At 49.3% G+C, this 26,516-nt stretch overlaps 1 protein-coding gene across 1 annotated transcript; it reads left to right on the top strand.

The window, feature by feature from the left end:
- The first annotated feature begins 1,399 nt into the window (after positions 1-1,399).
- PM20D1 (peptidase M20 domain containing 1) lies at positions 1,400-21,649 on the top strand. Its single transcript, XM_032878457.1, has 13 exons — positions 1,400-1,592; positions 4,616-4,702; positions 6,141-6,373; positions 6,790-6,876; positions 7,941-8,074; positions 8,421-8,540; positions 9,225-9,300; positions 9,676-9,737; positions 9,989-10,067; positions 11,925-11,996; positions 17,240-17,408; positions 20,088-20,187; positions 21,371-21,649. Exons 1-13 carry the CDS (start codon positions 1,424-1,426, stop codon positions 21,492-21,494), a joined length of 1,512 nt encoding a protein of 503 aa, XP_032734348.1. The 5' UTR covers positions 1,400-1,423; the 3' UTR covers positions 21,495-21,649.
- Positions 21,650-26,516: the final 4,867 nt, after the last annotated feature.

Below are 26,516 nucleotides of genomic sequence, written 5' to 3'. Positions count from 1 at the left end.
ATCTCTCTCTCAAATATATAAAAATCTTATTAAAAATGTTTTTGAAGTTTGGTAGAAATTAAGCCACTTTGTATAAAAATTCTGCCAATGTTCACATTTTTTAAAAGATTTATTTATTTATTTTAAGGGGAGGGACAAAAGGAGAGGGAGAGTCCCAAGCAGATACCCCAATAGGCCTAGGGCTCCATCCCACAACCCTGAATTAATGACCCAGGGCAATACCAGGCACCCCCACTATTTATACTTTTAAAAACTCACTTCAACTCTATTTTTAATATTCTAGATCTTAAGCTGGGTGGTAAATACAGAAATGTTCATTATATTATTCTTTATACCTTTCGGTATGTGTGAAATGTTTCATAATACTGTTTTTTAGATTGCTATTGAAAAGTAAATATATGATTGTAGTCTTTTGTTTGGAATTATTGTTGTTGTTGTTGTTGTTGTTGTTATTATTACTTTAAGTAGGATTCCTGAAAGGGAACAAAGCACTCCCTCTCTGAGCTTTGGCAGACACCAGGAGTGTGAATTTGCAGCTTTGGGCATGAGTAGCTATGCAGCCCTACTGTTGATTTTTTTTCTAGAGAATTCTAAAATATGTGACTGGTGGCAGATTAAATTGCATCAAGGGATATGAAAGGAATGTTTTCTTCTGGCTCCCATAAATCTAATTTTATTCTGTGTCCTAATTTTCTTTTCTTTTTTTCCCCCAAATGATCCTTTACTGTGAACAGCTATTAAAATTTCAGTTTATTAAATACATCAAAATTATTAAAACACAATCTTTCTCAAAATCCTTCAGTCTTCATATATTTGCCTAGAGTTGCAAAAATGCAGTGTTTACATTAATATCTAAAACACTTCCAGCGAATTCTAAACAGGGGCAAGCCCTTTGAGCTGATTCAAAGCCACATCTATAGATAGAGGAATACTGTTTCAATTTCAGGTTAAATAAAGCCGGGGGCCCAATAATAAATAAAGCCAGGACCACCCCCACCCCATCCAGGGGCTTGGTAATCAAGTTCTAAACTTCAGAAGTGAGAAGCAGATTAAGGTCTGACACGCTTTGCTGATTTTATTTTGCGTTTCCCCCTTTAACTGGCTTGTCATATAGCAAGGGATTTCCGAGAACTTCAAAGCAGAAGATCAAGGGCGCATCAGACCTACCGTTGACCTGGGGCCCTCACCTCTGCCCTACTTCTGCCGGCCCCTGACCGAGAAACCACCACTCCCAAAAGGCCCTGCGCACCTGGGCGGAGCCGTCCCGTCGATTGGTTGTTCCTCAGCCCCGGGCAAGCGACGATTGGTCAGATCTGGGGATAGGGTGGGGCTAAGGCAATTGCGGGAATTGGAGCAGTGACAGGACGACAATCTCCGTCTTGGTAGTTGAAGCGCAAACTCCAGTTGCAGAGCGGAGGGAAGCATGGTTCCGCAGTGTGTTTGCCTGCCGGCTTTGGCGGCTCTGCTGCTGCTAGGTACCTCCACAGTCTCCAGATCGCAGGGCCTGAAGGACCAGAAGCATCAGAAGGCACCGCAAATCCCTTCTCAGTTCAGCCTAGGCGAGCGCTTAGCGATGAAGGAAGCGCTGAAAGGTGAGCCTGGTCCCCTGCAGCCAGCTTCGCCCAGATGCGGGTCCCTCTCTCCTGGGGCCAACCCGTGCCGCCCCAGGCCCTCCGCAGAGGGTCCATTACTAGAACTGGAGCGCCACCACACTCCCCAGACCAGCACTAGCCCCGAGTCCCAGCACCTCGTGCCGGGGCTTGGGGACGCCACTCTTGCCTTGGGGACGCCACTCTTGCCTTGGGGACGCCACTCTTGCCCCAGATCTGGCGTCTGGGGGACTCCGGTGTTCCCTGCCTTGTCCGGAATCTTCCCCAGCTTCCACCATCGCCCCTGCTGCCTTGCCCATCACCCAGCCCACCCCCTGCTTTTCCTCAGTATTGCAATAGCTTTTCTTCGTACTTTTTTTTTTTAAGATTTTATTTATTTATTTGACAGAGACCACAAGTACGCAGAGAGGCAGGCAGAGAGAGAGGAAGGGAAGCAGGCTCCCTGCTGAGCAGAGAGCCTGACGCGGGGCTCCCAGGACCCCGAGATCATGACCTGAGCCGAAAGCAGAGGCTTAAACCACTGAGCCGCCCAGGCGCCCCTTTTCTTCATACTTTTAACCTTAGAAAGTTTTCACTTCTGTGAAATCTCTATGATTTAAAACTAAATTATCTTAATCTTATCTACAGTGGAGGGAAATTGAAGCTTAGGTCAATTAAATGACCTTCCCCAGAGACTCCAGGGCAAGGAGCGAGCAGGGTGTGATAACATCTCTAGCTTGTAGGATCCATCCAGCTCGGAAGGACTCCGAAGCTCTGGGGTGTGAGATGTTCCAGATTTCCTCTCCAAATTAACAGACATGTCTCCCCTAGACCTCAAACCAAGGTTAAAAACTCATTTGCCTTCTCAGTCTGCATTTTCCAGGAGAAAAGAGGAAAGGTTCTGTGGAGAGCTAGATCCTAGGGGATAATGAAACCCTCACCACTGGGCTTAGCTCTAGTCTTTTCCCTTTCATTAAATAATGGATTAAAAGAAACTGCCTACATAAACACATGCAGGCAGATGCAGGGACCCAGAGCTAACCCCCGTGATTGAAGATAAGTTGTCCATGTGCCTGAACGGTTGGTTTGGAGGCAGAGCAGCACAAATAGTGAGTTCTCTGAAAGCCGGGGGGGCAGCTGCTCACCCCAAGTCTTTTTCACCTAGAAGAAAGCAAAAGCTTCCTTATTTAAAGAACCCAAAGTAGGGACCTTATAACCACGTGGCTATATGGCCTACATATCCTTATGTGGGATATGTGGTTGGCTGTGATGCAGGGTGGATCTTTAGCAAAACTGACAGGGAAGCATATCTTTCAGAGGCCCTCCCTTGATAAATGCACTGTGTGCCTGGGTGTGTTTGTTCTTCCCACTGTGTTTTGGGATAGCTACTCAATACGTCCTCCCTTACTGCATTCCCCTCCCACAGGTGTTTCGTGTAATAATGGATCAAAGTGTAAAGGCTTCAGGCCTGGAAGGGATAAACCTAGTAGCAATTTAAGACCTGACACATTTGGGTAAAGTGGATGAAATGATTAAGGACTGAGGAGTAGAGGAGTTTCTAAATCCACACCTTCCTTTTTTTTTTTTTTTAAAGATTTTATTTATTTATTTGACAGATCACAAGTGGGCAGAGAGGGGGAAGCAGGCTCCCTGCTGAGCAATCTCAGGACCCTGAGATCCTGACCTGAGCCGAAGGCAGAGGCTTAACCCACTGAGCCACCCAGGGGCCCCTAAGTCCACACCTTCCTTCATGTGCCCAGAATGCTGGCCTTGGTTGAAAGATCAGTGAGACTCTGGGTGAGCCAGTCCATGAGGAATAAATCTGCTTTCTGCACACAAAGCCTCTCTCATATAGGGATCCAGGATAGTGGGCTTCTCCGGTTCATTGGAGGGATGATGGTTTCAGAGGCAGAGTGAGGCTTAGAAGCAATTTATAGCAGCTTCCCACTTAGGGTCAGGATCCACAAAACCTACTCCTGTCCACCTACCACTACCCACCTCCCATCTTGGACTTTATTTTCCTTTTTTTTAACTCTTTATTATTATTATTATAAAATGTCAGGTGTACAGCTTTGTAATTTGACATCTGTATACAATGAAAAATGATCACCACCACAGGTCTAGTTCCCATCCATCACACATGGTTGATCCCCTCTAGAAACCCCCTAGTCTGTTCTCTGTATTTATGTTTGTTTTAATTTGATTATTTGTTTAATTTCTTTCTTTCTCTCTTTCCTTCCTTCAGATTCCACATAGGAGTAAAATCATACGGTGTTTGTCTTTCTCGCTTAGAATAATACCCTCTAGGTCCATCTGTCCTGTCACAAATGGCAAGATTTCACTTTTTGTGACTGAATACTACACACACACACACACACACACACACACACATACATATCTTTTTTTGCCAATTAAAAAATGTTTCCTTTATTTCTGGATAGGTAATACGTTCACATAGTTAAAACCCAAAATAATGTAAGAGATCCGGGGTGGGGAGGGGGTGTCTCAGTCCCACCCTGTCTTTGTGGCCCTGTTTCCCACCAGCCACCACCATTTTCTTGCCCCCACAAATACGCAGAGGTAGCTACTTGCATTAGCTTCCTTTGTATCCTGGAGACCTTTTGGGTAAATCCAAGCAACTATGAATATAGTCAGCACACCATTTTTTTTGTCACAGAGAAAAGGGAGAGAGCACAAGTGGGGGAGCGGCAGGCAGAGGGAGAAACAGGCCCCTCACCCCGGCTCCTCCCCCCGCTCGTGCACATACTCTTTCTCTGTCAAATAAATTAAATATATATATATATATATTAGTCTAAAAAGCCTTAAAGATCTGAGTTTAAATCCCAGTTCTGCTGCTTATTTCAGGACAGTCCTGAGTAGCTCACCTAACCCCTCTAACTTGTTTTCCCACCTTTGCATTAGAGAAAATACCCCATAGGACTGTTCTGTCCTCTCTGCACAGAGAGCTATGGGAAAACCACTGGTTGTTATCATCCGTAATCTCCCATCTCTATCTGCCCCGACAGGTGCCATCCAGATTCCAACAGTGTCCTTCAGCCCCGAGAACTTGAACACAACAGCCCTGGCTCAGTTTGGAGAATACATTCACACAGGTCTGCCGCAAGCTGTGGAAAGGGGCGGCGGGGGGGGGGGGGGGGGGGGTGCAGAACGGCAGACAGTGTTTTAATAAGGTGATGAAGAAGTGTCTTTTGTTACTGACCAGAGGACAGTCAAATTGCTCTGGGCCTATTTTGAGTTTACACACAGTGGGGAGGAATAGAAGTGCCCCGGGAGTCCGAATGCAGAGTAGAGACTAAAGCTTTGTTTGGCCTTTGAAAAACTAAAGCACGTTGCTGTTGGGTTGGAGTTTGAACTCTTCCGATCTTTGCCCTGAATATGTTAGGGTCAGTAAATACGATGTAATCAACAGGTGGGACAAAGAAAGGGAATAAAAGGCACAGGGTAAGGAATATAGTCGGTCCTAGTCTAACAGCCACGTGTCGGGACAGACAGTAGCTACACTTGCAATGTATACAGTATGTCGCATACCTAAAACAGAGGGACATTTGTGTCACTATACTCAGATTAAAAAAGGAAAAAAAAGGTAGGACTAGGCATTCCTTCTTCCCGTGCAAGTTTCTAGAAACTCTACCCCAGGTTCTTCCCACCCCTACCTCCATACACACACCTACACACCTATGTACACACTCCATCCACCTGGGCCCTTCCCCGGATTCTTTACTGACTGATTTCTGAGTTTCGAGGCCCTCGGCAACTTTGAGCTGCCCTATCGGTCCCTCACCCCGATGTGAGCGGAAGAAGGGATGGGTCAAGAAGAAAAAGGAGGCTTGGAACTCCCCAGTCGCCATGTGGAAAGCTCCTGGAGAGTAGTGAGGCACTCTTCCTAAGTCAAAGGGAAAAAACAGCCCCTCCAAAGTTATCAGAGCTGGGAGGAGTCGGCCCAGGTGTATAGTGAGTACCCCCTCTCTAACATCGTCTGCAACCCGAGTAACCGACCCTCAGAAATCCACACCGGCACACAGGAGTGTGGCCTTGTGCTAGACAGAGCAGTCTTCTCTCCATATGATACATGCAGTAGGAATACTATTTTTCAAGTAAAAAAAGGCCTTTCTCTTTTTCTTTTTAATATAAAAGTCATGTTTGGTTCCAAGTAATTTGGATATTGGGGACTGCTGTATTTAAAATTTAACACACTCCTCGTCTTCATAGCCCGGTAGCATATACTTGTGATAACATTGTGAGTCACACCAAACCAGATCTTCCTCTGTCAGCTGTCACCACGACAGAATCTTGATATGCCCATTACTGCATAGTAGTGGCACATTAAAATATGAGGAAGAGGAATTTTAGAGAGCGACCAGGCACATCAGGAATCCCACTGGCTTTGTTCCGGAAGGCTTCCTACAGGACGCTGCACATTTTTAAAAAGGGGGGCCCCGGGCAGACATCTTCTATGAAATGGTAGGAAATCCAAAGGAAAGTGTTAAATCTGACTTTCTCTCTCCCTGCTTTTCATCCCTTTGTCCCTAGTCTTTCCGACCATTTTCAAAACCAGCTTTATTCAGCATGAAGTCATAGGAGACTATAGTCACCTGCTCACTGTCCGAGGCTCAGACCCCAGCTTGCAGCCCTACATGCTGATGGCGCACAGTGACGTGGTGCCCGCCCCCGACGAAGGCTGGGAGGTGCCCCCGTTCTCCGGCTTGGAGCGTGATGGTTTCATCCATGGCCGAGGCACAGTGGACAACAAGAACTCTCTGATGGTCTGAAATGCTTTGTTCCCTCTGCCTGGGGGCCCTAAAGAGTCCCCCAGGTTGGGCACGCTCTGCTGACCCCTGGGATGCAGGAGGTTATAGTGGAAAGAACCTTGGCTCCAGGCGACCTGGGTTCCAGCCATCGCTTGGTCACTGTCCTTTTCTGGGTCTTGATTTCTCAACTGTGAAACAAGGACTGGAGTAGATGATCTCCAGGGACCCTTTCAGCTGCGAATTGATACATGTATGCTTCCCTCCTGCTAGGAAAGGAGCTAAGCTTCCTCACCTCCCTCCCACTGGGCCCCTTGAATGTGTTCTCTTTAAAGAGAGTGTCTGATGCCAGCCCCAGCAGGCCTGATGAAGGCAGCTGCATGTCACCGATGCCCTGATTCTCCCTCTTCCCTTCTGCTTCTCCCCACCCCCAGGCGATCTTACAGGCCCTGGAACTCCTGCTGAACAGAAACTACATCCCCCGAAGATCTTTCTTCATTGCTCTGGGCCATGATGAAGAGGTAAAGCCTCCTCACCCTGTAAACCATCTCGAGAACCTCTGTTTGGGGGGGGGAGGGGGGAGGGAGTTTCACTCTAGGCCAGTTTGCTCCCCAGCGGCAGGGTCTCCAGAATATGGTGTGGGGTTTTTGCCAGCTTCTCTGGGTATCTTTGTGCCAGGATGGTCTAAGGCCCTGGACCCAAGTACAGATTCCCACACCCTGGGCCATAGATCTGAATTTGGTTTTAAAAGGCTTTATTTTTCAGAGCAGTTTTAGATTCACAGCAAAACTGAGAAGGTACAGAGACTTCCCTTATAGCCTCCCCCATTGTCTGCATCTCCAGCGGAGGGGTATTTGATACAAGTGATGAACCTACACTGATTACATCATAATTACCCAAAGCCCTAGTTTACACTGGGGTTTACTCTTGGTGTCCATTCTGTTGGCTTGGTCCAACAGTGACATGGGTCCACCATTATAGTGTCATACGGAGTAGTGTCACTGCCCTAGAAATCCTCTGTGCTCCCCCTATTTATCCCTCTCTCCCTCCTGCAAGTCGTGGAAACCACTGATTTTTTTTTTTCTTACTGTCTCCATAGTTTTGCCTTTTCCAGACTGGCCTATAGTTGGACTCATCCAGGATACAGCCTTTTCAGATCAGCTTCTTTCATTTAGTGATAGGCATAGCGCTGAATTTTTTAACAAACTCCCTGGTAATGTCTAAGGCAGGTAGGTGTTCCATCAGTGACACCTTGAGAAACATGGGTGTGACAGAAAGAGAACCAACAGGGAGCAAGGAATCAGTATTTTGTTTCCAGTGATGTCACCTACATTGACCCTGAGCCAGTAACCCCATTCTGTGGGTCCCAGTCTCTTCATCTATGAAATGAGGGTGGTCTGGCTGTCCAGCTGTGATATTCCAGGGTCTAGTGAAGCAGGATTGTCTAGGCCCCTTGCCCCCACCCCTTCCCCAGGAAGAGACTGGGCAGGATGGTTCTAGAGCCCCCAACTATGTTGAATGTGTCTCCACTGGCTACTGGAGGTCTGGCTGCAAAGGACTGTGGCCATGGGTTCAATGTCTGCAGGTGTCAGGACATAACGGGGCTCAGAAGATCTCAGCCCTGCTACAGGCAAGGGGTGTCAAGCTAGCCTTCATTGTGGACGAGGGTAACTTCATCTTGGATGGTTTCATTCCCCACCTCAAGAAGCCCTTTGCTATGTGAGTAAAGTACCCCACCCCTACTTTGCAGTCAAATGCTCTACCACCGAGCTATACCCCTGCCCACCCCTACTTTGGAAGGTATTCTCACCCCCCCTTCAGATGACCCCAGCCTTGTGTCCATAAGTCATACTGAGGCAACTCCTTATTTTACTCCTCTGCTCCTGAATGCCCACCAGGTTTGGGTTTCCCCTTTCCCTTTCTTCTCCTCTAGGGTTGGTTTTTTTAGGCAGCATGAAGCCAATCTCCTAGACCACCAGATCACTGTGCAGGCAGACCTCTGGGCCCATGGGATAATTCAGGGTGGGAGGAAGTCAGGAAGTCCCTCTCCGATTCTCTCCTGCAGGATTGGGGTCTCAGAGAAGGGTTCAGTTAACCTCAGGCTGCAAGTAAACATGAGTCCAGGCCACTCCTCAGCTCCCCCAAAGGAGACCGCCATCGGCGTCCTCGCAGCCGCTGTCAGCCGGTAAGCAGCACGGGCTCCACTCCCTAGCCGCACTCGGGATGGAAGACCTGGTACTTTCCCACTGTGAGTTGGAAGAGGCTAAGCTTCCTGCCCCGTGGAGCTGGGCTGAGAAGCCACGAAGAGGGCTGAGGGGAGGACAGAGGCACCAGTACCCAAGCAGGGATTAGAGGTCAGAAAAGAATCTACGCATATTGCAAGCAGGAGCTAGCAGTAAAAGCCAGGGAAGGACCTAAGGGCAGCAGGACGTGGGTGAGCACAGCAGGGTCTGTCACAACAAAGCTTGGGTGTTCTTAGCAAAGTGGGAAGAAGTATATTACTTCAGTTAAAGATGAAACTGATGACCAATGTTTAAGGCTCTGTGCCCAGGAACAGACCATCCCTTTCCTCAGGGAACTCACAGGTAGCCGCAGAGACTGAGAATTCTGCTGCAGTGTGATAGGTGTCATGAGAGTCGGGGTACCTGCTTGGACTTGCCGGACAGGGACAGCTTCTGCTAATGGACTCGAAGTGTCCCGTTTGGGTGTTGAGGTCTCCAAACAGGTGGATCGGTGGAGGTGACAGGTGAACGGGACAACACCTCCTGGCCAGACCTGTTGAAAAATCCTGTCTCCCTCCTTCTTGCCTTCAGATCGCAGACCTTTAACTGGGGTTGGGGAAGTCTTGAGAATTCCATTTCTCTTCCAGCCTGGAGCAGACACCAATGCCGAACATGTTTGGAAGGGGGCCACTGAAAATGACACTGCAGCAACTGGCCCACGAGGTGGGAAAAGGCATCTCCCACATTCCTGGTTGGCTGTGGAAGAGGAAGAAAGGGTGGCAGAAATGTAGCTTCCAGAGTAGTAGAGGGGCCCACTGCTGATCAGCGCTGTGCACGTGCTCACCTGTTTTCAGCCAGAGGCCGAGCCAAGACACAAGGATCTGACTCTTCCCAGGGGTGTCAGTGCTCATCTGAGACCCTAAGACTTGGCACACCCAGGCACACTTTGGGAGCTGGTTCCCACTCATCCTCACTCAAGGCTACCGCTGAGGGCCCTCAAGGCAGATCTAAAGGAGGGAGAGACCCAGGCCTCGGGTATAGGGACCCCGTTATGCTGACTCCTCTGAAATCCCACTGATCTGGTTCTTTCCCTTTCAGTTCCCCTTCCCTGCCAATATTATCTTGAGCAACCTATGGCTATTTGGGCCGCTTGTAAGCAGGTAAAGTTTTATCTTTCCTTCTTTCTTATCCTCCAGCCCAGACCTACCCCCTACCCAGTCCCCTCTTCTTGGCTTAACAGGGCCTGATTAATCATCCCTTCGCCACCAGAACTACATCTAATTCACACATAGGATGTCCCTCCTAGTCTTAAAGATCTCCAAGAGTCAGGAAAGTGGGTAATCTTCTAACCCATTCTTTCTCCACATTGGACAGTTCTTCCTAATGTCTGACCTTAGTCCTTTTGCTTTAGGTATATGGAGAGGAATTACATAACCAACGCTCTGGTCAGGACCACCGCGGCCCTCACCATGTTCAACGCAGGAGTCAAGGTAACATCTCCTGGATCCTCCCCTACACCTTTTCCTCACTGTCCACCCACCTCTCCAACCTTTGGCTTTGTCTCCTGCCCCTTTTTCCTCCTCTGATTGCAGTTCGAATACTAGGAAGGCCCAGGGCTGAACTACACAGTGGTACCGGTTGGGTAATCTTCAAAAACAAATGTTGTAGCTGAGGGCCACAAACCTTCTGAAATTGCTGGCCAGATTTTGTATATGTGTATTTTAGGGGGTGTCTGTGGCCCCTCTCAGGTTCCTTGGGTCTGTACCCCTTCAAAAAAAAAAAAAAAAACAGCCATGATACTGGTTTGAAGGGAAGTTATTGGGAGTTTCTGTGAAGGATACTCATTCAGCATGTTAAATATTTACCTAGCGTTTTGGTCAGGCAGACTAAAGGTTCTAACTTTTCTACCATCAAGGGTCTTTTGGTTATTCTTCACCATCCTTGGAAAGGTTTGATCCTGCCAACAGATTTAATGCATGATTAATTATTTTACCCTCGTGCTATTCTGAGTCAAAAGAGAGAAACTCACCTACTACTTACAAAGTCTACAATAACTTTTGTGATGTATACAACGCCTAAAGGCATATATTAGTCATTTCCTAAAACACACTAAATACTGGGTAATCTGAAAGGACCTCAGTTCTAGGAGAAATTCACTCATGGAGATAAACTTCGAGTGAATGATGACTTTGATGGATTTTTCGTTTCCAAGAACTGCTTTTGGTCTACTTCTAGTTGGGTTGGCCACGAAGGGGTGTGTCTGTTTCAAGGAACAAGCCACAGCCACCCTGGGTAGCCTGGGCCTAGACCTTCCTGCAGTCTTGAGAAAGGTGAGACTGTCCCAGTTACTACCAGTCCCACCAGCACTGTTTTAGGGAGCGCCATACCCCTAGCTTACCGGGTGGCCTCGTGGAGCTCTGGTCCCCAATGAATGGCACTTCACTGACCTCCTAGCATCACTGACTGGAGTGTCCAGTGTGTCCGCTGGACCCGAGCTGTCTTTACCAGCGTGCCTAGAGTATTCCCCGAAATCGTAATACCGTGTCCTTGTGTGTGAATGCCATTTTATCCGTCCAGAATACTGTCACATTTGTTATTCCTTTTCATCTGCTCACAGCCCTCCTGGTACCGCTGCCCCAGTTGGCATTTGGGTAACAGAGGCACAAACAAGTTATAATTACGCAAAATCCCATGGCTAATTTATAACAGCCCAGCTCTCCTGCCCCTACTCTAGTGATTTTTTGCACCACAGCAGTTCAAAGAAAGATTCAGAGTCGGGGAGTCTGTTCTCTCATGGCCTCTGAGGAAAAAATCCACTCAGAGCCCAGTTCTCTTTTCCAGTTAGTCTTGGGTTCTTCCTGGGCAGGCAGAGAACAGAGTCACATTTTGCAGTTAGACGTGGGAAACCACCATCATTGCCGCCTTTGGGGATCAGGCACAGCGTGATGGGGGCCTGCAGTGGCTCGGGGCGCCCTGTCCTGAGCGACCATTAGCTGTTGCAGGGACAGCCCAGGCACCCTGGGAAGAGAGCATGTGTGGGAGACAGCCCATGATGCTGCATGGGGCCAGGAGAGCGAGGTCTGCGTGGCCTCAGAGAAAACAGTCTTGGACTGAGCAGCTCTCTGTGACCCCCCCACCCCACGACCAAGAAGCGTGGAGGTCTGGCCTAACACAGAGACACCTCTCTAGCTCACTTGTCAGCAGCCCTAGGAAGACAAGGGGCCGACGGAAAATGGAGCCCTGTGCCTTTATCAAATCAGCTTCCTCTTTCTCTACTGGTGGTAGTTGGCCTTTCCTGGGTGGGAGGCACGTGTGGCTCAGGCCAGGGTTTGTGGTTCTCTCTCCAGGTGAATGTCATCCCCCCAGTGGCCCAGGCCATGGTCAACTTCCGGATTGACCCTGCACAGACTGTCCAGGAGGTGTGTGACTTCTGCTCCCAGCCACTGGTTCAGTATCAGGGATGTTTGGTGCTCAGGATGGGGGTGTAGCTGCCGTCCCAGGGCTGGCCAGCCACCATTTTTCAACCAACCTTGGTTGGTTTATCCAATAGCATCTGTTCAGCCTTCTCTGGAGGCTTCCAGGAAGGTGGCTAGGATAGGAGACCTCTGGTCGGGGGGAGCTTGGAGTCTGATGAATGATAACAATAGTAGCAGAAATATCCCGCAGGCTTGCTTGGTACGTGACACTGTTCTAAGGTATGTGCATACTCGTTTAATGTCCATGACCACCCTACGGTCATCCTTATTTAACAGGGAAACTGAGGCACAGATCAAGTAAGTGACATACCCAAGGTGACGCATCTAAGGTCTAGCTCCACAATCACCACACCAGACCAGGACCAGAGTGATTTGGGATGAACAAATTCCTGAAGGACCGGTGCAGAGAAGGGGACTGTCACTGTCTCTGAGGGTCTAGAAAGTGCTTCCTGACCAGTAGAAATAGTGCTACCATATAGAAGACATGTGAGCTACCATATAAAAGACAAGTAGGACTTAGCTAGAAGCCAGGCATTCAGACTCCGGCTAAAGTAAAGTAGGGATGAAGAGGACGACAGCCTGGGCAGAAGTGGCAAGTGGTGAAAATGGAGCGTGGGGCGCAGGATGTTGTGTGCCACAGACAGAGGGACCTGTCAGAGGTCTTCAAACAGGGTCCTGATGTCCTCGGATGTGCTTCTGGGGAGACGGTGCCGGTGGCAATGCAGAGGAGGTGGGCATGGAGGAAGGGACAGTTGGGAAGCTGTGACAGCCTCTCAGGCAGCAGATGGAGTGGCGGTGATGGGACAGAGAAGGCCGAGTTCAGCAGAATGTCGTGTGTCATGGGTAAGGGGAGACAGGAAGGCAGGATGCTCCGAGGGTTTTAACCTGCATTGTGGGCCAGGGGCTGATGCCTTTAACCAAGATGGAGAGTTCAGGAAGTAGAGCATGTTGGGCGAGAAGTATAATGGTTGAGAAGTTTGAGAAGCGTGAGAAGCTTATAAATTATAACTCGGCAATTATAAATACCTCGGATCTGGAGATAGAATAAACTAGAGATACAGGCTGGAGTGTTACTAACATAAATGAAACCTCTAGAGTCAATAAAAACCCACAGGAAGGATGTATAAAATTAGAAGTAAAGAGGATTGAGGACAGAGCCTGACAGTGAGTGGCCTTCTGGAAACATCAATTTAAAAATGATTAAAATCGTGCGTAAATGCAAGCTGTGATGAGTGCCATGACGAAGAGGGACCAGGTGCTAGTGGAGAACGTAACAGGGAACCAGACCTCGCATGGGGTCAGGCAAGGCTTCCCCGGGGAAGTGACATGTGACCTGAAAGTTACAGGCTTGAGTAGCCATTGCGCAGAATGTTTGGCATCTGCAGGAAAGGCTAGCTTATTTAAACAGCAGGTTGAGCTAAAAAAAAGTTCAAAAGGCAAATCTAATCCTTCAAAAAATCATCTCAAGAGGCAGCCCAACAACTATGGAATGACTAGTACATTCCAGAATGAAGCAGGCTTAGGGGCAGGTTGTGGTCCCTGAGTCTCTGGTGCAGATCCTTGAGGGTCAGCCACACTCGGACCTCTGCACTCCTTTCTCCCTACTTTCTTCACCCTGGAGGGTTTTGTTCGTCCTCGCGCAGGGTGCAAGGCACGCCCCTCCCTGCAGGGGGTTGGGGAATGAATTGATGGCCAGCCCAGCGTCACCCAGCTTTCGGGGGAAGCTGCGACCGGTGTGAGCCCTGGGCTCTGCTGCTTTTCATCAAGTGCCAACCTTTGTCCTCTCCCTAGAGGATCATGGGGCCAGGAAATCACTGAATTCCCCTCATTGAACTTCTTTCTACCAGTTTTTTTCCAGCCTCATTCCAACTCCATGCCCTTTCCAAGGGCTATTTTCCACCAGCTGGGGCTTTCATCTCCCCAGCTGCTGGCACTCTTCCCTCCTCTCTGGTCTCCCACCAGAGTGGCCTTCCTTCCCGGTCTATCTCATGAAATCCCTGGAATCCCTGGGCGCATCCAGCCCACCTGCCCAGTGAGGAATGGAAAGCCTCCAGCATCTGAAAGCACACAGCACCCTTTTGTTCTGGTCCCTCCCCACCCTATCCCCCCTTTGTCCGTGCATCGGGTTCTATCCTCAGACACTGCTGGTCTGAAGGCCAAGGGTGCAGGGCTTTGGGCTGGATCCAGCAGGAGCATGCACGGTTGCCAGAACCCTCGTCCTCCATCTCCAACTGTTGTGGGTGTAGAGAGGTCCCCAGCACCTCTGCGTGAGGAGCAGCCTTCAGAAATGTCATCGGCTGCCCTGTAGAAGGTTTGTTCTGAGTGGGCCTCAAGGAGTAAAAATAAAATCACTGGGAGCTGTTGCAGGAAGCCCCACTTGAAGGAGAGTTGGGGAAGAATATGGCGCCTTGGATGGTAATGAGCTTCTCAAGGGGTGGGTCATGGCCCCCCCTCTCTAGAGTGTAGCACAGAAGATTCCTTCCTTCCTTCATTCACTGCTTCACCAAGTGTTTATTGAGTGGCTGCTATGAGCTGGACATTCTTCTAAGCACTTGGAAGAACGGTGCGCACGGCAGCCAAGATTCCCATCCTGATGGCACTAATGTTCTGGTGGGGAAGGGACAGCAATATGCAAGTGGTCAAGTACGTGACCAAGTTGGGGTGTGTTTTTTTTTAAGATTTTATTTATTTATTTGACAGACAGAGATCACAAGTAGGCAGAGAGGCAGGTAGAGAGAGAGGAGGAAGCAGGCTTCCCGCCAGGCAGAGAGCCCGATGTGGGGCTTGATCCCAGGACCCTGGGATCATGACCTGAGCCGAAGGCAGAGGCTTTAACCCACTGAGCCACCCAGGCACCCCCCAAGTTGGTTTTTTAAAAGGCAAGTACCATAAAGAAAACCCTAGGATATTGTGTCACAAAGTAGTGACTGTGGGGTGGGGTAGGAACAGACAATCAGTCCTCCAGGGTGACATTTACCCTGGAACATGATGCAGAACAGAGACCAGGCAGCAAGGGCACAGGCCTTGAACTTCAAAAGAGGTGAGATGCCGTTGATCTGGCTTGTAAGTACTGTATCCCATGGAGGATATAAAATACATAAGATAAAAAGGGAGAGGGGTGAGGTGCTCAGGAAGCCACATCTGAGTTCCTCGTAAGGAAGACATTCACAACCAAGGTGCTCTAAGGCAGGATGGAGTAGCGCCCACAGCCCCCTTCCCAGGTCAGCCCTTAAGTTCACAAGGGCTTAAGGAGCTCGCCCAAGGTCACACAGCTCGAAGTGACACCCACGGCACAAGTTGGGTGTCACTCCCCAGTTTGTGCGCACGCCCTCTCCCGCCCAGACTGTCTCTTCTCCATGCATTTCATGGCCTTCCTTCAAATTCTGGCTCGGAATCCACACCACCAAGGAATCTGTCTTAATGCACCCTGCCCTCTTGCGGGTGCGGCTCTATACCACCTCAGCCCAGGGGCACTTTGGAAGCAGTAAAGCTTCATCCTTGGGAAGTCAGAGACCAGGTTCAGAGAACCCAGTCCAGCGACACTATCATCCTGGACAAGTTCATGAGCCAAGGCCCACTCTTTTTATTGGTTCATATCTTTTCTTTTTTTTAAAATATATTTATTTATTTGACAGAAGGAGGGATTACAATTAGGAAGAGAGGCAGACAGGGAGAAGGGGAAAGCAGGCTCCCCGCTGGGCAGGAAGCCCGATATGGGGCTCGATCCCAGGACCCTGAGATCATGACCCAAGCTAAAGGCAGAGGCTTAACCCACTGAGCCACCCAGGCACCCTTGGTTCATATCTTTTCAAGTTCTTGTATCCAGCATCCCTCGCATGCCTTTTACGTTCCTGGTCCTGAAAACACAGAAATGAGGTGGCCGCTCCTCTTGCATCAGGACCTTGCCTAAGAGTTAGTGGGGAATCGGCGCTCCTGTGGCCTCTCACGGAGGTGGCGGCGCTTGTGGGGGGGTCCCATCTGTGTGTGCTCTTCACTTTCCAGGGGCAGGAATGTTCAAAATTTGGGACAGAGCTTGCTAGGCATAGTCCCAACCCACCTTAAAGGGGATGACTGGGAACTTCTGTGTTGGTTAAAGGCACATCAGGACTGTGTACTAATTCATGTACTAGAGGATTTAGGACAGAAGTGCTGGCATCAAAAAAAAAAAAAAAGCTCTGATAAGTGAATTGTCCTCTACCACCCCCAGACTAATCCAGCAGTAGGGAGTCTGGTTTGGCTCAATGGTGGTTTCTAAACCAGAAATAGGACCCTCATTCCTTTCCAGACTCAGCTCCTAGCATGATTCTAGGGGACAGTGCCATAAAAAGGGGTACTCTTGAGATAATGCCCCCCCATGCAGGTGATCCCTCAGCTGTGGGACACCCCTCTTTCTAGGGCAGAGGCAGTTCAAACAACTGCTGATCAGATGGGATGAGACCGGTGCTGTGGCTTTCCCTGGGTTGCAGGGTGGGCTGGGGCAGGGGGCCTCCCGAAGCCAGCCTCCCGGTCCATTCTCCCATGGGACCTGATCCTCAGGGTCTGGTCTACGTCCTGCCTGGGACCAGGACTTGTGCTGGATTCAACTCTAGTTGTTTCAGACTGAATTTTCTAGGAGCTTCCTCAGGTTCCTTCCTGAGGAAAGGAGGCAGAGAGAAAACTTGAATACCAGTCCCCCAACTCCTGACTTTGTGTCTGTGTTGAGCTCATCTTCCTGGCTCCAGTGCAGTTGGTTACAAACAGGAAGCAGGGATGCCCAGAGAGGAGGAAGAAAAGTGTGTGACCCTTTCCTCAACTGTCTCAGATTCCCAGGTTGAAGTGAGGTCATCACATCTGTCACTCTGCCTCAAGATGGTCATGTTCCCTTTTGTGCTGTGTCTTCTGCATTCCACCCGGCCCATGACTCAGCCCACAGGAAAGACATACGATTTCCTAATTTTCTAATTCCCTGCCTGCCTCGTGGCTGTGAGGCAAACCCCCTGAACACTTAACCTCTGTCCGCCATGCTGTAGATTGCTTGCCAGGAAGACCCAACTCTTCCATCTCCTACAGCCGGTGTGCTTGAAATTGATGCCCCAGTGCAGAAATGGGCTCCCCCGTGTGCTCCAGGGCTCTGCCTTACTGCAGTTCATGTGGTACTTGGAGAGCAGCTAGTATGAACTCACACTCCCTCTCCTTGCTCCCTCAAGGTTCTAGACCTCGTCAAGAACATTGTGGCTGACGACCGGGTCCAGTTCCATGTGTTGACTGCCTTTGACCCCCTTCCCATCAGCCCCTCTGATTCTCAGGCCTTGGGCTACCAGCTGCTCCGCCAGACCATACAGTCCATCTTCCCGGAAGTCAGCACTGTTGTCCCAGGTAATGACTTCATCAGCTGTTGCTGGAGGGAGGTGGGGGCGGGAAGCATTTTCCTCTCTAATGTCTCCTGCCCCACCTCCATCCCAGCTGTTCAGCCTGGAAACATCTGGCTGCCTCCCCTCGTGATGAGATTGGAACTGTATTTTCCCCTCGGAGTGGAAGTCAGAAAGCAAACAGGAAAAGAACAGAAACAATAAATTAGGTCAGTCATGCCTGGGTCCTAGCTTAGCCTAGTCCAGCCTCTCTGGCATGGAGGACAGGATCAGCCCAGCCCAGAACCCACCCCCCCACACACACATATATACACACTCCTCTGGAGGAGCCACAAAAGGGGCCAGGTTTCTCTGAGGCTGGTTCTGGCCCATCCTAGGATAATAGCTCAGCATCAGAGCTCAGAAATGCCTCCCTGCCTATACCATTGGCAGGAACCCCCTTCTGCTCTCCCAGCCCAGACCAGTCTGGTTTGGCTCAATGGTTTGACTCTTGGAAGACAAAGTCATCCTTCAGCAGCAGTGCCTCTGTGCCCCTTCCCTAGCTGTCCAGCCTGCCTTCCAAACCTAGGCTGGGGAGACAGTGGCTCCCCAGGTTGAGTGGAAGAGGATTCCATAGGGAACTCATTAAAGTGGGTCCAGGTAATCTGGACTCCCAAAGACTCAGGCTAACCAGATCTGGGCAGGACCCTGGAATCCACCTTTTTAGCAAATCCCCTGAGGGCATCCTGGGACCAGGTGATGGCTGCCCACAGTTTGAGGATCTCCGGTCCATGACGAGGGAAGGGGATGCTCTAATGCTAAGACCAGTTTTTCAAAATCTAGGTTTAATCATGGATTCCCTCATCTGCTTTTTTTTTTTTTTAAGATTTTGTTAATTTATTTGAGAGAGAGAGTTGAGAACAAAAGCAGGTGTTGGGGGGGAGGGACAAGCAGACTCTGTACTGAGCTAGGAGCCTGACGTGGGACTCAATCCCAAGACCCTGAGATCATGACCTGAGTCAAAAGTAAGAGTCAAGAGTTGGACACTTGGGGCACCTGGGTGGCTTAGTGGGTTAAAGCCTCTGCCTTTGGCTCAGGTTATGATCCTGGGGTCCTGGGATCGAGCCCCACACCGGGCTCTCTGCTCAGTGGGGAGCCTGCTTCCCCCTCCCCCTCTGCCTGCCTCTTTGCCTACTTGTGATTTCTCTCTGTGTCAAATAAATAAATAAAATCTTTAAAAAAAAAAGAAAAAAAAAAGAGTTGGACACTTAACAACTGAGCCACCCAGATGCCCCAGGTCCCTCATTTTCGAAGCGCAAACCTCAGACCCGCCTCTGTGCTGGGCACGGGCCCCTTAAGGAGCACACGGTGAAGTTCTATATCCTCAGGTGTGAAAAGGGCAGCCTTGGTTTTTAATCAACTTAAATCTGGCCCTAAGTCCCACTCTTCAGGCAATTCAACTACAGGAGCTTTTAGGGTCTTGGGGCACCTTTACCACCACACTCATTTTGAATCCAGTGCTCGAGGTCTTAGGAAGCAACATGGCGTGGGAGTCTCTGGGCCAATGTTCACTGGTCCTGAGCAGTTACCTTAGACATCCATGGCCTAGCTAGAAAGTCACTTCAGGTTGGAGATTTCCATTGATTTCCTGGCCTGTTCGGGGAGTGGGATCTTTGACTCTGGACCTAAGACCCCACCTCCCTGAGCATACCAGACAGCCATCCCCTCTGAGGTCGGCCACCTCTTCCAACTCCTTCCACAGAGCAAGGCCTGGGTCTCCACTATCCTGGCCCTCTTAGTCCCAATTCTTCTTTCTTGGCCCTCAAAGCCTCCCTGAACTACCATCTCCCTTCTGGGGCACCCACCATAATCCCATTAAAGGTTAGGTCTTTACAGAATAAAGATAGGCAGACATCAACTGGTAGAAATCCCTAAAGCAAGGAGTTTGAAGGGCCTAGTTACCCATTGGAAACCAGGAGTGGAAAATTAAATAAAACACAATTAACATCTCAGATCATCCCACCATTCTTTAATTGGTGATTCGGGGTGGGGAGTGGGGGGAATGTCTTTTCTCAGAGACCACTCCCAGTGGGGACAGGTCCCAGCCCTAGCCGGAGTGTGGGGTGAGCTGCCACTATCTTCAGGAGATGAACACACTGGAGACCGTCCTGGGATTTTCCTAACCTGAAGTTTGACTCTTGGAAGACAAAGTCATCCTTCAGAGGATAAAAATAACAGGAAATTATGTTCTGCTTAAAGAGGACTGCACTTTAGAGCAGGAAAGCTCTCTGGAGGGTGTTTCTTTTGGAGCTAGGGCGGTATAAAGAGAGCGGAGGCAATAAAGAACGGATACCTAGATTTCTAGAGAGCTCAGTTTCTGAAATAGCCCAGATAAGGGTATAAAATGAAGGTATTGGCCTCCCTGGTCATCGTGGAGAGAGGACACTTTGGTCTGGATCATTTGAGGGATAGCTCACTCATGTCGTGGGGACGAGAGTCCATGTTTCTGGCTGAAAGAGCGTTTTAGTAAGGTTTTAAGAATGGGTAGCCTGAAGGACAAAATTTCACAGCAGCAGGCTCCCTGGAGGGCCCTGGTGATGTTTTTATTGACCCAGAAGTCCTAACTTCCCAGTCAGCCCACCTCCCCCATCTACCTTGGCTTGGCGGCTCCCATAAAGCTCCATTCTTCTTGATTTTCTCCATCTAGGCATTTGTATTGGCAACACAGACAGCAGACACTATGCAAACCTCACTGCTGGCATCTACCGGTTCAACCCCCTCTACCTGACTCCTCAGAGCTTCCGTAGGTGAGTGAGGGAGATGCTTTGGACGGCAAGGGCCAAAGAGGAGATACATCTGGCCTACCCCCACCGCATTCTCCTGCCAGTGCACAGAATGGGGGAAAGCCAGGGTTTGCACAAACTAAAATGAAGACATTATTGAGCCCAACTGGCCAACTTTTTCCTCATTGTCAGAGTCTTGCCACTCCCCAGAATGTAGGGGAATTGGCCACTGTTTTTCTGGGGTGGAGATAATCAGGTGATTGGAAAGGACCTGGTAGAAGTAGGACCCTTGGTTCTGATTCCCCCACTTCCTTCCTCCCTTTGGAGGAGTATTTACCCTCTGGACTTCATTTTCTCCCCAAAAAGGGAGACTCCAGACTTCTCAGTGACCACTCAGTGAAATCCAGACCTGTATGTTGTCAAAGATGGATACATGCTTTGAATTCTCAGAAGAAAACACACTATAGGAATCTAAGACATGATCACCAATTGTAACTACTATGTGTGAATTACTACTTTGTGGGTGGGTTCTTCAGCAAATTTTTAGTCCTGGGTGGGGGGTGGGGGGGTCGTTGAATTCCATTTACCTTTCTGTTCCTTATCATACCCAGTTTAATTTCCCCACCATAAGTCAGAGGCCAATAGAACGAAAATATTTGAATATGAGTGTAAGAACAGCTTTGTGGGTTTTGTTTGTTAACTGGAAGAGGAGGTTGCTACTCTCTATTACATTTATCTTTGAAGTTACATGTGTGGTTTGGTTGTGTGTTGCGCTGTGTGGAGGCAGGTCATGAGCACAAGATCTGATGGGTAGTTCCCAGGTGAAGTGGAGGCCCCACAGCAACCCTGGGCAGTCGCCCTCCCTCTCCTTTTGGAGAGGGAGTAAAGTGGGGGCCAGGAGACTCTGGCCTAAGGGAAAGAGAATTCAGAAAATAATTTCCCCTCAGAGGAGAAATTATCACATAGATTCCCAAGCAGGAAATGAGTCTGAACTCCCTGGGATTTTATTTTTATTATATTCCCCATACCGTTCTCTGCCATGGGGCTGGACCCTGGAGAGATGATCTTGTGTCTCCTGAAACCTCACTTCTTACCCCTGGAGGGTCAAAGGCTGGTGGCTTCAGGGGACGTGGGGTGGGGGGGGTTCTCTGTAATACACACTACAGCACATGGCTCTCTCCTCTCTTCCCCAAACTTTCTTGCTCAGCATCCACGGAATCAATGAGAAAATCTCAGTCCAGGCCTATGAGACCCAGGTGAAATTCCTCTTTGAGTTCATCCAGAATGCTGACGCAGACCAGGAGCCAGCACCCCACCAGCATGAACTGTGAGGTCAAGAAGCCAGCTGGATTTGGGGTGCCTGACCTCAGCCATGACTAACCCCAGGGGAAAGCTAATGTTGATGAAACTTGGGGTCAAAACCACTTGGTGATCCATCACCCACCTGCCTTACTCACTCCAGAGTCACCAAAGAAAAAGGCCAAGGGGTAGGAAGTCAAGCCTGACTTCCTCCTTCCTCCAGACATCCGCATACCTCGGCTGAACCAGCATTTACTGCCTTCATGCCCCGATATTACAAGTTACCAGGCTTGCTGGTCTCATGCTGGTTATTTAACTGCTCCTTATTAAGGCCTGACTCGACAAATGCAGATTTGGAAAACCTCAGCCAGGTCTTATCTTCTAGAACTGTTTAATTTAGGGCACACTCTCCAGGCTGCCTTGTCCATCACTGATACGTTTCTTTGTGCTGTAACTGCCTTTCTCGTCCTCCCTCTTCCCTTGGATTTTTCAGCTGGCCCTTCATCTCTCCTCTCCTGCCCCTGCATCCCTCCAGTTGATGCTATTTCTGGAGCAGAACTTAGTCAAACTGTAAGACCACTGTAATTACCACAACTGGTCAAATAAAGTGAGCAATGCAGCATTGAGCGGTCACTGAGAGGTGAAACTGAGTCAGGGGGCTTTGCAGGAACCCCAGAACTTCTTGGTTCTGGAGGCTGAAGGCTAGAGAAGAAAGCCTCTGTCCTTGGGATCCTCCCAAGGGCTTCGTGGGCTTTGCTCCCTCCCCTGTCCTGTTCTGCCACCTGCTGTTGCTGTCCCACCCCGGGAGGCACTAATCTGTGGAAACATTTTGCTGGCACATCCTGTGGGCTGAGCTCCCAAGAGAAGGGCACTCCCGATCCCGCCTTGCAGTGGGGCCTGGGACCAGCAGGGCTCTGGCCCTGGCATCAGGTCCTGGTTCTTACCTCTCAGAGGGAAGTGGGGGGTATGGCATGGAGGAGCCTGACTTGAGGGGCTCTGCCCCATGGGGTGGGCCTGGAAGGGGCAAGCTACGCTCCCTTAGGGCACAGCAGCGCTCCTGTCCTTTTTCTCTGGAATGCAACCCTGAGCGGATTTGAATCCGATTAGTGGCTGCCAGGTAGGGGCACTAGAAGGCAGCCTTTCTTGGCTCGAGGCTGGGAGCTGAGCTTTGTGAGTCACAAGGGAGCTGGGGTCAGAGAGGGAGACCGAGGAGCTGGGACTTGAGAGACTCTCTCCTCTTCCCTCACCCAAGACCTTTCATGCCGTTCTGGGGTTTGACACCAAAGGCTCCTTTTTCCACCTCACAACCCCCATACCCCCAATTCACCTTACCTCCCTCCGTGCCCTTGGCCACGGGCTCTTCCTTGGAGCTTAGGCTCCCTGGAAAGAGTTAGAAACACAGTGTGGGGAGTATTTGAGCTTTTTTGCTCCTCCCCCTACGATTCACATTCCTTCCCTCACCCTCCTTTTTTTGGCCAATTCAGAACTTAGCCTTCGTTAGAGGGTGAGCTGAAGAACAGACATAACCCCTCACCTTCCTACGGAGCTGCTCAAAGTGCTTTCGTACACCTGATTTCATCGGAGCCGTGCAAGAGCTCCATGAAGAAAGTATTCCCAGCCCTCCGATCAGAGGAGGAATTGGTTCTCAGAGGGTCACACACCCAGCTGGGGGCAGATCCAAACCCATGTCACCTGGCCCCAAGTGCACCATTGTTCCATGGTCTCAATCAATAATGGAGTCAACTTCCCATCCATTATCATACTGAATCCTCACAACAGCTCCGAAGAAGAAACTAGAAAACTGTTCCTATTTTCTAGATGAGGCAGTTTAGGCCCAGAGATTAAGTAATTTGCCCAAGGTCATGTAGGTGTTCGGGGCAAAACCTCTTGGAGCCCAAAGCCTGTGCTAAGAGTACTGAAGAGGGAGAAAGCTGGGACTCGGAGAGGTCATCTGCCCAAGATCCCACAGCTCTTAAGGGGCAGCCCTGGAATTCCAGTGCCAGGCAAAAAGCCCAAGTCCAGCGCTTTAGCAGTCATACCCCACCACCCGCCCCCAGACCCTGTGGTGTGTAGCTCATTCATACCCGTCCAAGGAGATCTCAAGGCCAAAGGCTGTTTCACCGTTGGCTTTGGTTCGTAGCTCAAGCTCTCGCTGTTCCCCGGAATGGCCTCTCTCTTTATTCACACCTCTCCCTCGGTCTGCCAACATTTCTTACCACCCCCACCCCAGCTTCTGGGTTCAGTTTTTTTCCCTTGTCTGAGTTTGGGGACAGCTGGGTCTCCAATAATCCACAGGATAACTGAGAGAAGAATGAGCAGGGACCTTGTCCCCGCTGGGTGTCACCGCTCTCTTCTAGTGCCAGAAAGGATAGTCTAGTTCCAGACGATGCAGGGGGAAGGAAAGCCCTCGAGAGGGAACTGCTCCAAATCCCAGTTCCAAAAATGCAGCCCTGTCAGCCCTGTGGCCCTTGAAGGCTTCTGCAAAGATGGCTGGCCAGACCAGGACAACATGAGCTCTAAGACTCTGGGCAGGAAGGGGCAATGAATCTGGAACTTTCTTCCACCCCTACCTGCATCCATCTACCACTGCACAAATCCACCTTGGAAAAGCTCCTACAGTAATCGCAGGTGTACTCTACATCCCCATCGAGGACTTGGCTCAAGCTTCTTACTCACACCTCACTCCCTGAGGTTGGAAGGAAGACAAAACAGTCATGCAAAGAAGTAGGGAAAGGAAAGGAATAAAGTGGGGCTGGAGTCCTTGGAGGTTGAAGCCGGGTTGCTAAAAACTTGGCCCTTTTGGACCCAATATTCTTCTCCCCCAGAGGAGATAGTAGAAAGACACAAAGTCTGCACTCATTCATTTTTTGGAAAATGTACATAATTGTATAAAAATGAAACTATTTTCCATTTTAGTGTTCAGGGTCCATGTAGCTGTCAATAAAAAGGATAAGCAGCATGCTTCATGTAGGTTACACCCAAACCTACAAATACAAAAATACATAAAGTGTTTAATACCAAAAAGTATTCCTCAGCTACCATGGGCAATGCTGTAAACACTGCACTAGCTCATGACCACGTCCAGAAGCAGAAACTGGAACTCAAAGAGGAGCTGGAAAATGGACACTCAGCACTCCTAAGAAAGAACGTGTCACACAGGAATCCATTGCAGTCATGCTATCTGAGAGGAAGGATTTGACAAGTCAATTTTCTTTGCTCTGAGCTAAGCACATGGGCAGCTCAGTTCCTCCCTGCGCTCCAAAGCCACGGGTGTCTCTAAAGTCCACAGGGACAAGAGTTACACATCTTCAGGGTGTTCACATGTCATTTGTTTTCCAACCACATAGGGCAAGCTCTGGGGGTACATATTTCTCTGGGGCTGGAGCTGTGTTCATCTCAGGAATATGTGGGCCGGGACAGATTGCTCCGCACGTGCTGAACCCCAAGTGGCAGAAACATCCTTGGGTTTTTTTTTTTTCTCCTGTAATTTTATTTGAGAGAAAGAGAACACAAGTGGGAGGGGAAGGGGGAGAGAGAATCTCAGGCAGACCCCAAGCCAAGCATGGAGCAGGAAGAAGCAGGGCTCCATCTCACCACGTTTTAACATGTCATTTCAAATAAACTCTACACCCAACGTGGGGCTTGAACTCACAACCCCAAGATCAAGAGTAGTGTGCTCTGTCGACTGAGCCAGCCAGGAGCCCCACCCCTAGGTTTTTGTGGGGTTTTTTTTTTTTTAAGATTTTATTTATTTATCTGACAGAGAGAGAGATCACAAGTAGGCAGAGAGGTAGGCAGAGAGAGAGCAGGAAGCAGGCTCTCTGCTGAGCAGAGAGCCGGATGCGGGGCTCGATCCCAGGACCCTGAGATCATGCCCTGAGCGAAAGGCAGAGGCTTAACCCACTGAGCCATCCAGGTGCCCCCCCTACCCCTGGGTTTTTAATAGATTTCATTATCTGGTTGTTGCCCTCAAAAAGGCGTCCTGGGATCGAGTCCTGCTTCGGGCTTCTTGCTTGGCGGGGAGCCTGCTTCTCCCTTTGCCTCTGCCTGCCACTCTGTCCGCCTGTGCTCACTCTTGCTCCTCTCTCTCTGACAAATAAATAAATAAATTTTAAAAAAATTATCAGAAAATGAAACATAAGGGCACCTGGGTGGCTCAGGCATTAAATGGCTGCCTTTGACTCAAGTCATGATGCCAGAGTCCTAGGATCGAACCCAGCATCAGGCTCCCTGCTCAGCGTGAAGCCTGCTTCTCCCTCTCCAACTCCCCTTGCTTGAGTTCCCTCTCTTGCTGTCTCTCTCTGTCAAATAAATAATAAAATCTTTTTAAAAAGTGAAGCATAGAGTTACTATATGAGCCAGCAATTCCACTACATATGTACCCGAAAGAACTGAAACGAAGTTCTCAAACGAAAGTTTGTACCCAATAGCTCATAGCATTACTATTCCTAATATTCAAAAGGTAGAAACAACCCAGATGTCCATTAGTGAATGAATGGGATAAACAAAATATGTTATATCCATACTACGAACTACTTTTCAGCCATAAAAAAAGGTGAAATACGGACACACACTACAACATGGGGAAACCTTTTAAACCTCATGCTGAATGAAAGAAGCCAGACGCAGAAGGCCACCTATAGCATGGTTTCCGTATTTCCTATATGAAATGTCCACAGTAGGGAAATCCACAGAGAGAGAAAGCAGGCTAGTAGATCTGGGGAAGAGGGAAGTGGAGCTTAATGGGTAAAAGATTTCCTCTTGGGGTGATGCAAATGTCCTGGAACTAAATAAAGCTGATGGTTGTACAACATGGTGAGTTTACCAAATGCCATGGATTGTATGCTTTGAAATGGCTCATTTTTATGTGTGAATTTTACCTCAAGAAAAAAAATTCTTTTTGAGGTATTTCGAAGGTGGACTCAATGGGTGGCATTTGGTGATTGATGGGTAGTAGGGAGGTAGGGTAGAGGAAGACATTGAGAATTACTCCCAGGTGGTGGACATGAGCAAATGGGAGGTGTGACTTCATTTACTGAAGAAGGAGCAGATAC

The sequence above is a fragment of the Lontra canadensis genome, unplaced genomic scaffold (assembly GCF_010015895.1).
Source record: "Lontra canadensis isolate GAN:19392208 unplaced genomic scaffold, GSC_riverotter_1.0 scaffold63, whole genome shotgun sequence".
NCBI classification, from domain to species: Eukaryota; Metazoa; Chordata; class Mammalia; order Carnivora; family Mustelidae; genus Lontra; species Lontra canadensis.
The sequence above is the reverse complement of the archived record's forward strand: the minus strand, read 5'-3'. Positions and strand labels throughout refer to the sequence as shown.

Bases quoted from the DNA above. Each gene is read 5' to 3' on its own strand.
- PM20D1 (XM_032878457.1), top strand. From the start codon at position 1,424: ATGGTTCCGCAGTGTGTTTGCCTGCCGGCTTTGGCGGCTCTGCTGCTG. The intron at 8,075-8,420 runs GTGAGTAAAGTA...TCTCTCCTGCAG, and splicing joins CTCAAGAAGCCCTTTGCTAT to GATTGGGGTCTCAGAGAAGG. The intron at 9,301-9,675 runs GTGGGAAAAGGC...TTTCCCTTTCAG, and splicing joins TGCAGCAACTGGCCCACGAG to TTCCCCTTCCCTGCCAATAT.